Raw genomic sequence first — 12227 nt, forward strand, 5'->3', positions numbered from 1 at the left:
GGGGCCAACCCTTCAACTTTTTAATGGGGAAGTTTAGCGAAAAATGAAAGCTTGCATATTGTTAAGAATATTATTTTGAAGATCTTTTGTTCAATATTGCTTATCAAAATATTTCTCACTTTCGAGATATAAAGCGTCGAAGATTTAGCATTCTGGCCCCTTGTGGCCCCTAATTATGTACAATAAGACATAAAAGCTATAATATATAGCTGTGGATTGTTACGATAAATATTTTTGCTTCAGTATTGTATAACAAAATATTGACTGATAAAGAGTCTTCGATTAAAGACTTTTGGCCCCTTTCTGCCCCTAATGTGATGAGTCAGCATTTTTTTCTTGGTATCGTATGAAAGATCTTGTTGTTCTGCATAAATGATGTTCAGTATATCCTTACAAAATATTTATACTTTAAAAGATATGATGAAAAATGTCCCCAAAAATCACTCGTGATTCGTGTCCTAAATTTTTACCCCTACCGAGCTTCCATACTAGGCACTTCCGGAAAATTTCCTGACCCAGGTGCAATATGGCAACATGTCCTCTATCATCCCTGAAAATTTCAGCTTTTTAGCTTGAACCGTTTTTGAGTTCCATCACAGACAAGGAGGTGCTCTAAATTTCGATCAAAGGGCGATAACTCCCGACCGGAAGTGAATTTCAAAAAAATGACTCGCCAGAATTAACTTCAGATAGAAATGCATCAACCGTAAAAATTTGAACAAAATCCGATGAGCCATCTCCAAGAAATCTTCTGCACAAATTTGTAAGGAAAAAAATCGAGAATAATAAAGGTAAAAAAGAAACATAAGAATGATAGAAGGGTCTTCCGCTGAAGACGGAAGACCCTAATAAAAGTGAAAAAGAAAACGAAGAATAATAGAAGGGTCTTCCGCTGAAGACGGAAGACCCTAATAATAATAAGAAACAGTAGAATAACTATAAGGTCTTCCGTGAAGACGGAAGACCATAACAATATGTTCCCCAACTTCGTTTGGGGAACATAATTATCATTCTTGCGTGTTTCTCTCCTTTTCAGGCCCATTGGAAGCAATTTCATCGGGGGCTGGGGGTGCGCACAAAACGAAAATTTCTTGATACCCGGAGGCATTACTGTTCAGGGGAACATAGCAATGAATTAGCCTTGATTTCTTTTTTTTATTAACATACCGACAATTGGACACAATTGGAAATTACTTTCATTTACATGTAATTGGAAAAGAATATACAGGCTCCCCACTCCCTGTCCGGCCCACGGCCATGAAACTTAGATGAGGTCACTTTTGATTTCAGTCTCTCTTTTCTAAGTTTTACTTATTCCTTTGTTAAACCAAGTTTGGGACGTGGAGACCGGTTCTTCGGATAAGACCGCATAAACCGAAGTCCCGTGTTGCAGTAGGTGCTGACACGAAAAAGTCCCTCACTGGAGTCTCCATATCAGTGAAAATTCTCGTGAGGGACGTTGAATAACAATCAATCAATCAATTAATCCTTAGGTGAAAGTGAGGCTGTGCTCAAAGGTGATCAGCTCGTCTAAGTTTAATGGCCCTGTTGCATTATGTTTCAAATATAATAAATATGACCCCCATTTCTGATTGCCCACTTATATTGTACATGTTTGCAAATATCAGGTATATTTTAGTTTATATTGACATAACATTATTTTAAAGTAGGATTGAGAAATTTTTTCACTTCAACAAATCTTAGGGTCGAAGGAGAAGAGGGGGCAAAAGGTTGGCTCTCCCCTTTTTGTGTGATCATGAGCAGCTGTATTGTCATCTATAGGCTGCATTCCCCCTTCCAAACGCACTTTTTCTTGCATATTCACCAGACTCTGGCTAATTCTTGCGTTGAAAAAAAATTACTGTCAAAAAAGTTAAAGAAAGATCCCAAACAATGCTTTTACAGGGCAAGTTTGACATGTACCAGTTTATTAAATTTTTGCTTGTCATTTCTTTTTTTTTTGAGGGGAGGGGGGGACCCCACCCCCCTCTTCCCTCCAGGAATGCTGATACGTAACTGCATCTACTGAATTTTGTTTAAATATGATATTATTGCAATTATATAAGATCTTAATGAACTGTGACACTGATCACAGTACTCTAATGGTTGGAAGTTAGCCTCGTAAGCCATGGGAAGTTTAGAGTTGGATTGTTTTAAGTATCAACTACCCCCCTCCCCACCTCCCCATTAAAAAAATTCATCAGACTTTTTAAATTGAGGGAGCACAAGCATATAGTAGCTATATTTTCCATAATATACCACATACATGTATATCGAGAAAATTGACACCCCCAACCCATCCCCCGGATCCTACGGCCATGAAGAAAATATTAAAATAAAACTGGAAAATATAAATAAGAAGTTAGAACTAAAATGAAAACAAAAACGAAGTCGTTAGAATTTACATGTATTTACTATGGAAAACAAAATGTTATAATAAAAATAGAATAAAAACACAAAAAGGAATTGTGGCATTGATAACCCTCCATAGTTTTTCGTAATCAAAATTCGACCAACATGTAGACTTGACATTTGTAGAGTTGTGAATTGTTTTTGTGTTTTATTCAGAGCGCAGAAATATAAATTCAGGAAAACAAAGTTTACAACATCAAAGATACACACATTCATAATTTGAACTTAAAGTCAACACATTTGTATTTTCGGAACTACATGCTTGGATGTCTGAATTAGCTACTTACTTATGTATACATGTACTATGAAACTATTCGATTACAAGTTTGGATTTACAATCTTACAAGATTGCGTTTACAAACATACAAGTCTGGATTTTTGAACACGATTACCCTCCATATATTTCCAGTACATCCCCATAATAAATCAAGAACCCTGAACCCTGACCCAGGGGCCATGAATTTCACAAAAGTTTAGGAAATACCCTTCCTCGTCATGGCAATATATCAAGATAGTTTGTTTAATATAATTTCCAGGAGCAGAGAAGATTTTCGAAGAAATAATGCATTTTCAACATGTAATCTATATAGCCGGTCCCGCCCTGTACTAGAACATTAAAACCTGGGGCCATGATACATGTATCACGGTTTTGGTGGAGGACTCAATACTTGCTACCATCATACAAACAGTTTGATTTGATGTCCAAGAGTAAAGATTTTTTTTTAAATATTGCATTTATTTTGGTGATTTAGCCCCACCCCTCTGCCACCCCCGGGGGGATAGGGGTCATAAATTTTTATTCCACCACTGCCCTTTACATTCAAAATACCAACCTTCCAGAAGCGGTTCCAGAAACGAGTCTGAAAATGTTCAAGTATTTACAAACATCGCACAACGCACGACAGCGGACAAAATCATTGACCAAATAAAAGATGAAATATATAGTGCTTGATTTCATATAAAAATTTGCTTTTAAATATCACCCCCTGATAAAATATAAATTAACTGATATTTTTTTAAATGGCTACCAACACTATCGATGACAGAAGCCAGGCCTAGCTTGGAAGAAAACTGTAAGAGATCTATGGAACGCCATCACTGCCTTATAGCATACAACGATGCATCTATTATGTCAATCTATCATTACGTGATGTGAACATATCTTAACGTTATGTCAATTTTTAATGAGATTATGTAAAAATATCTTTACATCATGTCAATGCTGCATTACATGAAGTAAATACATCCTTTCATTATGTCAGCACTTCATAACTTGAAGTAAAAAATTCATTATGTGAAGTGATAATGTGTTTACATTGTGTTAAAACTTTATTGCATGAAATGAATTTTTCTTTACATCAATTCATTTCTTTAATATGTGAGGTCAAAATTGCATTACGTCAAGTAAATTGTGTTTTATAATTAAACTTATCATTACACGAAGTCAAAAGCCCATTCATTTTTGAGAGTGTATATTTCTATTATGTCAAAGTATTGTTACGTGATATGAATTTATCTTTATTTTACGGTGAGGGCATCATGATATGAGGTGAACACATCTTACCTTTATGTCAGTGCTTTATTACGTGGTGTAAACAGTGTATAACATAATGTGAACATCTCTTTATATTACATCAATACTTTAGTACATTATGTCAAAACTCCATTCCGTGATGTGGATATATAATTACGTTATGTCAACTCTTTCTTATGTGATTTAAAAATATCTTTATATTGTGTTAACTCTTTATCATGTTGATTCCAAAAGTTCATTACCTGATGTTAAAAAACATTTACATTATCTCAAAGCTGTATATCTAGTATATAATGAATGTTGACGACCGTGATTTAATGACTGGTAAGAAGAGGGGGGGGGGGGGGCTGATTGATTAGGACAAATTACAGGCATATAATATCAACCCCCCTCTTTTCCCAGACATAACTTTACTATAGAAAATGTAATGTTCATTGAAACTGTACAGCCCCCACTTTTTGTAAGTATAATCCACTAAGGGTAATGTAATATATCTGGAAAAAATAGGACTGATCGAAGTTGGACCCCTCTCCCCGAAAAGGATTTTCGGGCTTGGATTTTTTTTTTGGTTTGTCAAGTTTTTTCGGGTAAATGATTTTTTTCTGGCTGACCTCCTCTTTCAAAAAAAGATGTTACGTCACTGGAGTTAGTAATTTTTTTTAATCATTCCAGGGCCAGAATTCTATAACAAAAATCTACCAATCGCATATCTAAATCAATTGAATATGCCTTAGTAAGCATGCATAGGCACATATCAGTGGCAGATATTGGAATCTTGAACAAGGGGGACGGTATATGGTTGAAGACCAAGGGCGGAAAGCGGAGAAGCTTTCAGGCTCTATAGTTTTATAAAAAAAAGTGTTCAACTTAATTCAGCAAAGCTTATTGTGAAACTAATGCAATGTCCTTCAAAGTTTAAGACTTTTATTAAAAAAACAATCAAAATAAAAAGAAAAAAATGATTGCTGCACTACTCATAATATTTGATTTATCTAATTATGACATTAAAGTAAACACCTTTGAATTTCGACGTGACTTTAATTCACAGTCGCAGTGTTAAGGCTTTGCACGTTTCAAGATTGTCAATTTTGTCGCTTACAGTTTTCATTTAAAGATGCCATTCCCAAATCGCCGAGAATCTCTTCTACGACAGTTTTCTCTCCCGCCATTTTTAGTGCTTGCGGAACGCGGAAAATACGTTATGCTCATGTAAAGGCCGAGGATACCCGTGTTCGCATAACGTAATAGTGAATCGACATGATGTAGAAGAGTGCAGACAGTATGGCATAAGCTTTTCACATCAGTTAATAAAAACTAAGATCTCATGAAAAGTAAACATAACGAAATGCAAGTTGACGAAATATAATTGTAGTATGTGTAAATGTCATAAAGAGTTGACATAATGTAAAGGAAAGTTAACACGATGCAATAGTAGTGTGGGTTAATGTCATAAAGACTTGTCATAATGTAATGGAAGGTTGACACAATGCAATAGTGGTGTGGATTAATGTCATAAAGAGTTGACATAATGTAATGGAAGGTTGACACAATGCAATAGTAGTGTGGGTTAATGTCATAAAGAGTTGACATAATGTAATGGAAGGTTGACACAATACAGTAGTAGTGTTCTGCTATAAGGCAGTGACGGCGATCCATAGAGATCTCACATTTGCAGTATTAAAAATTAGAAGAAAGTATTGAGTAACGATTACTTTAAGAACGAAAAAAAAATGTATTAACGAGATCATATAAAATGCTCTGGATATTTACTCTGACCTTACATGAATTGATTCAAGAATCTTCAAAAGGAAGCCCTCTTACAAATATGCAGTTGGTGATAACTTATATGCACTTTGATGCACTAGTCAATGGACAGAGAATTGCGCCGTCTTTGAAAAGAAACCTATTTTTAAATCACAAGCGAATTAGATACAAGTAATACTTTTTACTGATAGAAATTTATTTCACCCTCTAAACTTTTCTTCAATTTTCCCATATTTTTTTAAATGAACCTTTTCAAAATTTTGTAATTAAAATTATGCATCATACATCTAATGATATAAATTTCAGTGCTTAAAAAGAACAAATATTTACAAGTAACAAAAAAAAATGATTTTACCTCAGATTGCCGAGAAAACCTAGAATTTTGAGTGGAAAATTCCCCAATAACCATTCAAAATAAAATATATTCTAAAAGATATTAAATAAAATTCTTAACTGAAAAGAATTTTAAGATATTTGCATTTGATAGATTTTTATTACAAAGAATGGGATTTTCTGTCAAAAGTGCACAAAAATTCAAAGTTGATGATTTATAAAATGTGTTTATTTCCAAATAGACGCTGAGACTTGGTGTAAGATAATGTAATTTAGTGCTGGGAATTAGTTTTATGGAATTTTTGTGATACCAGGTTTTATCTGTCTCCATAATGAGAACAAGATCTAACAAGCAAGGTCAGAGACCATTTTTCAGTCTCCGGTATTGCGTTTTTCGTGTAATGTTTGTCTTTCTATACATAATTGGAATTCAGTCAGTTGTTTCAGTTTCGGAAACCTAATCCCTGCAAATATGCGTCATTTTCGGCGAATACAAAATGTCTTTTTATACCTAAATTTGAGTTCAGTCAATTTACTTTCGGAAACCTAACACCTGCAGACATGCTTCATTTTCAGCGGATACATAATTAAACTGGAATTCAGGTAGTAAATAATATTACTTTCGGAAACCTAATCCCTGCAAATACGTCTTTTTCAGTGGATATATAGTTTTTTTTTAAGTGTATGCATGCCTTAAAAGGTCTAAGAAAAAATCCGAAGGAAGTATAAATTTTTTTTTACGTTCTTAAAATCTCCTCTAGCCCCTTAATTTAGGATGATTTTCACAGCCAAACCAAACTGTTTACAGCGCTCAATTTTAAGCATTGACCAGATACAACGACCACTCTGTTACGCAAATGAAAATAAATTTCAAATATTCATACGAATGGATAGTATTTTGACCAACGACTTCCACACCAGTAGTTAGAACATTGTTTCAAATCAATATGGCAACGGATTACTCCGTCTTCGAATTCCTGACCGAAACTTAAGGGTCGCTGCAGGAGTTACCAACCGATAGTTGTCTGAATGATCCCAACTGTGGATCTACCAGAAGGCTGTCTTTTGCCCTATGTATTGCTTACCTGAATTTCGAAATCGTTTTTGTTGAAATCTTTTATTATATTTCTTTTAGAATTATTTCATTGCAGGAAAAAAATCTTCTAAATTTTGTTTGTTATTTTTTTTAAAAACTGCAATATTTTACCTAGGTCGTTAATAATTCAGAATGAAGCATATGGATAATATATATAAGAACTATATTTCTTTAGTATTCATTTATGCAAAAGTGATTTAAAAAACTATTTTAAAAAAAACCCAAAACCTCCGATTTTTACTGAAGTGAATGAAAACAAAAAATAGTCTTTAAAAGACGTCATCGTTATCATGCGTATTCCTAAAACGTCACTCAATATCCAGCAGCATTGGTTATGATCATATTGTTTGATTTTCAGAAGTAGACAAAGTCCATGTACAGCAAGTGCTTTCTTCTTTTCACGTATGAGATTTCAAAAACGTCTGTTTCATATTAATAAAAAAATGGTCTACTAATAAAGGGAGTAATTGGCCACCATGGCAATTCCAGACGTGTTGGAAGACTATTAAGTCTTTTACGATCTCCAAAAACCACATAGATAATTATTGTCAATCAGAAAGGCGAGTATCTTTTTGATGTAAATTTCAGAGTACATGTATGTGCAATTTGAATGTTTTTTAACAAATTAATATTGCAAATGATTAATAACAATTAAGGTAAGTAAATTTCAGAGTTCTTTTTTCACTTCTAGATTATTGAATTCAGAATGATAGATGGTTTATATTTTGGTCTTCAGTATTTTAATGCGCGATTATAACATAGATCAGATACACTTTATCCATGCCAACGTCTTTTTTTCATAGTAAAGCATTTCAACATGTATTTTCATTTAGTAGTATTTTGTAATCAGTTTTAGTCTATTACAGTGTAAGGTGTAATCATTATAAATTAAAAAAATGCTTATTCATTAAAAAAATTATATGAAAGACCATGGGATTGTATCAGTAATCATCTATTCTTTTTAAACAATTTGGAGTCAGCAACTTCTTAACTTAATTTTACCCTTTTCATCTGTATTTGAAGTTCATCACCCCCCGTTGATTCGATACAAATAGTCATGTTTGTTTTGCTCCCAATTTCTATGCATTCAATGGACCTTTTAGCCACTTATCACCTGTATATGTTAGCTTCATATAGCACTGTATATCAGCAATCAAATTGTGGTGGATGGTCTGTATGTTTTTCTGGAGAGACTAGAGAGAATCACTTTATTAGATAAAATCATTTACAATATTTTTCTTCTCAGAATCAACATATTCAATTTTTCAATATTAAACAATTCAATAGTCAATAAAAGAAAATATTCAGAAGCATTCCACGGTGTACTTGTTTACGGAGAACCTGTTATAGAGCAGGATAGTCATATTTAAGTTTTCTTGGTTTCATGAATTGCCTGACGATTTCGTCGGTAACAGCTTCCCTCCTTTGACGATGCTCACCGACCATTTTCTGTAAAATATCTATCAGTTCTTTCTTCAAAGACCCCGTCATTAATTCACCGCTCGTATAAGCCTGTTAAAGATAGATATATGATTTAGATGCAGTTTTTCATATATAACACGGATGAGAATACTATCCGTGTTATAAATAGTAAGGATATATATTTTATTTCAGGCGTTTAAGAAAGTTCTAGAAGTTACCATGCGGATTTCTTCCAGTCGCTGGTCATCCTCCATAAAGAAAGTAAGATACTGATATGAAACGTCTACTTCACAGTTCCCTCCCTTGGTTTTATGTTCCTCTACAGTGGCGCCACCTCCAGAAAAGGCATACTTGTTAATCTGAATTTAAAAAAAAAATTTCTTCTCTTATTTATTTCAGCTTGAACAAGATGTCTTCATTATCATGCCCCCCCCCAAGAAGTGAGGGGTAAATTGCTTAGCTGCTGTCGGTCGGTCAGTCTGTCGTTAGGTCGTCGGTCGGTCTGTCTGTCGATCAACCATCAGATTCCGTTCATTTTCTTAGCAGAGTTAGCACATATTGAAATGAAATTTGGTATACAGATTTATCATAAGAATATCTAGGACTAGTTTTGTTTTGGATATGATTGGGTAATTTTGGACAGAGTAATGCCACCTTGACTAAGAAAAATTCTACTAATTTGCAGATTTTGTTCATTTTCTTTCCAGAGGTTGAAATTAAGTATACAGATTTATCATAAGAATATCAGGGTAAAGTTTCTGTTTTGGGTAAAATCCAGCCATTTTGGACAGAGTTATGACCCTTCGATTAGAAAATTTCCAATTATTTAGGGGAGGAGTGTTTTACAAACATCTCTTGTTAAATGAGTGATAAAAACATTGAACAAAATTCGTCACAGATGCAAAATTAACTACGTGCTGCACAATGAGCAAAAAACTAATTAATTAAGCAGACATACCTTGTCTTTTATTTCCTGATCTGTGTCTGTGACAAATATTGACGAATTTGGGTCGCTGGCGCTCATTTTAGACTGTGCTCCTTGCAAAGCTGGGAAAAACGTAGAATGAACGAGAGCAGGTTTTAGACAACCCATCCTAGGTGCTACGTCTCTAGTCATTCGGAAATAAGGATCCTTCAAAAACAGAATTTGTACCTGTTTTAGGCTATCATTCAATATATTTTGTTAATTGATAATATTTTTCATTTGCATAGACATAAAGACCAAGAAGGAATGTTTAATTATACGACCTTTTTCTCAACTGTAGAAAATCGTGTACATCTTTTTGTAAAACTGTAAATCTGTTTTGTAAAAAAGTTATTTATCAGATATGACATTAACATTAATTATTCTTTTACCTGATCTATTGCACATGGAATGAGGCATGGGATATCGGATCTTCCATTAAATATTTCCGGAAACATACAACTGAAGCTTGGAGCAGCCTGAACAGCCGGGAAGCTTATTTTACCAATACTGTCACTATCCGTAAATCCAAAGATCCCCTTCACTTGGTTGTAGGTCACTAGTTTCTGAATTCTGCAAATCGTTCTGTAAAACGCTGGACTGTTCCTATTGAGAAGAAATAATCAATTAATTTGAGTTTACTAAGGTTATTTTAAATAGTTAAAGTTTGACATTTTTAAGGCGATATCTTTCTGAGATACCTCCAGCCTCCACTGATTTATGTTAGTTTTTTTTTCCTTTATGAAAAGTCAACTGCATTGTCATATCCATTTTTATGATATTGGTAATGTTTTCAAGTTTAAATTGCATGAAATTTAGATTTGTAGAAATTTAACTGTAGAAAGCAGTAAAAGGACATATTAGTAACATATTTTCCCCAGAGATTATAAAATTTTGCATACGTTAAGAAATCAAGATCACTAAAGATGAAGGTCTTTTCCACGTCAAAACCGCATGCGATAATATCTTTAGCATTTTCAAACGCTAAATGGTTGGTCTGCTCCAATGTCAGGTCTTTCCACAGAAACTTTTCATCATCAGTAAGTTGAATGACCAGAGGCACGTCAAATGTATCTTGCAGCCACCTTGGTGCACAAAATTAAAAAATTTATAGTTAACTTTTAGATATTTCATATATTATCACTCGTTTTTTGAACATCAACATTTCAATGTAATAAATTCTTCACAATTTGATTTCCTTTTTACGTTGGTATGACAGTTCGGACTAATTTAAAATTTACTTAGTAAAAATGAAAGGAATGAGATGTCCCATGTGCATTGCCTCTGACGACGGTCCTCGACCAGTGTATAAGTAGAAAGGCTTCTTCTGCTCGTACACGTTCAAGATCATCTCCAAATCCCTGAGGGAAAAACGTGTCAAAGTGCTTAGAGCTGATGTACACGTATTCTTACAATTTAAGACACATATAAACGGTATTTTTCGCTGGATTTAAAAGGTGATGTTAAGTATCCTTTGCAAAATACACATAAACTCTTTCCAGTACTTATTTTTTTCTAATTATATAAATTGTCTTTACAGTGCATTAATTTTTAAATACGTTTATTAAAAAAAATTGCAATTGAATTAATTTATCAAGGTTTTGCTAGTGTCAACACCAAATAGTAACATCAAGAGAAAGCAACTATTTCCTTGTTTCTTGTCCAAAAATTGAAATTTTTCAATCAAAATTTGGATATGACAATAATCAGCATATTTTTAATTTCAACTCCATCCATACATGGGCTGTGCCATAAGACGCGACTAGAAAATGTGAACGTCTTATTGCACGCTTACAAAAAGTTTAAAGACGACTGCGCTCACGAGTTCTGTCTGCCACGATATGCTTTTTTTTATATAGACATGGATCTTTTTAAACAAAGTAAAAAGACTCAAGACAACCACCGACCGGTGTTTTAACATATAATATAAAACCGACAAATTTTGATACAGGTCGGTGTGCTCGGGACAACTAAACTTCAATGTGAGATTCATATAACTTTAAATTATTTTTGTATGCTCAAACAAGGTTATTTATTTAGCCTACCTTTGAGAGAAGAAAATACCCCTTCTGAGAAGATGATGGACAGGTCTTCCAGTCAAATTCTCTATTCTCTTTATCAAAGCATGATCTATTTTAGTGCTTCCAAACTTCCCTACGATTTCAAGGGAAAAAAGTCAATGTGACATTTTGAACAAATCGAAAGTAGACAATCCTTATATTAAATATTTTCAGTAAAACAAAAAAAAATCAAATACGGGAATAAAATGAGAAGTAAAATACAATTTAATTTGTGGTCTTACTAATGAGTTTATCGTAGTCCACGCCTTTAGCAGAGTGTGTGGAAACTTCCCATGGGTTCACTATATCCTCCTCTTCTTCATTCACTTGGTCGTCTTTCAGTGACATCTTCTCTATTTGACTATGATTCGACATTTGCGGGAGCCCAGTTTTTCTGAAACCTAAGTGATTTTTTGAGTTGGTCTAAACTAAGGTAGAAACTAGGAGGGGTTTTAATATTCCTATTACGTAACGATATCATCCTTGAATGCCATTGGCTACAAATTATGTGGATTAGAATATTCAAAATATACCAGCATTTTAAAACCAGGAATCACCATAACTTGTTGAATGTTTACGCGGTTGAAGACAGTCTTTCAGGTATTTCAAATATTTTGTTACTTACTGTGTCATTTTTAGACA

The 12227-nt window shown here is 33.8% G+C and overlaps 1 protein-coding gene across 1 annotated transcript; it reads right to left on the reverse strand.

Moving 5' to 3' along the window:
• Positions 1 to 8333: 8333 nt before the first annotated feature.
• On the reverse strand, positions 8334 to 12022 carry LOC134240615 (tryptophan--tRNA ligase, cytoplasmic-like). Its single transcript, XM_062722693.1, has 8 exons — positions 11828 to 12022; positions 11571 to 11679; positions 10767 to 10886; positions 10428 to 10610; positions 9918 to 10131; positions 9520 to 9693; positions 8780 to 8920; positions 8334 to 8651 (listed from the first exon to the last, which is right to left on the reverse strand). Exons 1-8 carry the CDS (start codon positions 11958 to 11960, stop codon positions 8484 to 8486), a joined length of 1242 nt encoding a protein of 413 aa, XP_062578677.1. The 5' UTR covers positions 11961 to 12022; the 3' UTR covers positions 8334 to 8483.
• Between the last annotated feature and the right edge of the window lie 205 nt (positions 12023 to 12227).

The sequence above is a fragment of the Saccostrea cucullata genome, unplaced genomic scaffold (assembly GCF_032062105.1).
Source record: "Saccostrea cucullata isolate Sc308-1 unplaced genomic scaffold, CSIRO_AGI_Scuc_v1 ctg2804, whole genome shotgun sequence".
Classification (NCBI taxonomy): domain Eukaryota; kingdom Metazoa; phylum Mollusca; class Bivalvia; order Ostreida; family Ostreidae; genus Saccostrea; species Saccostrea cuccullata.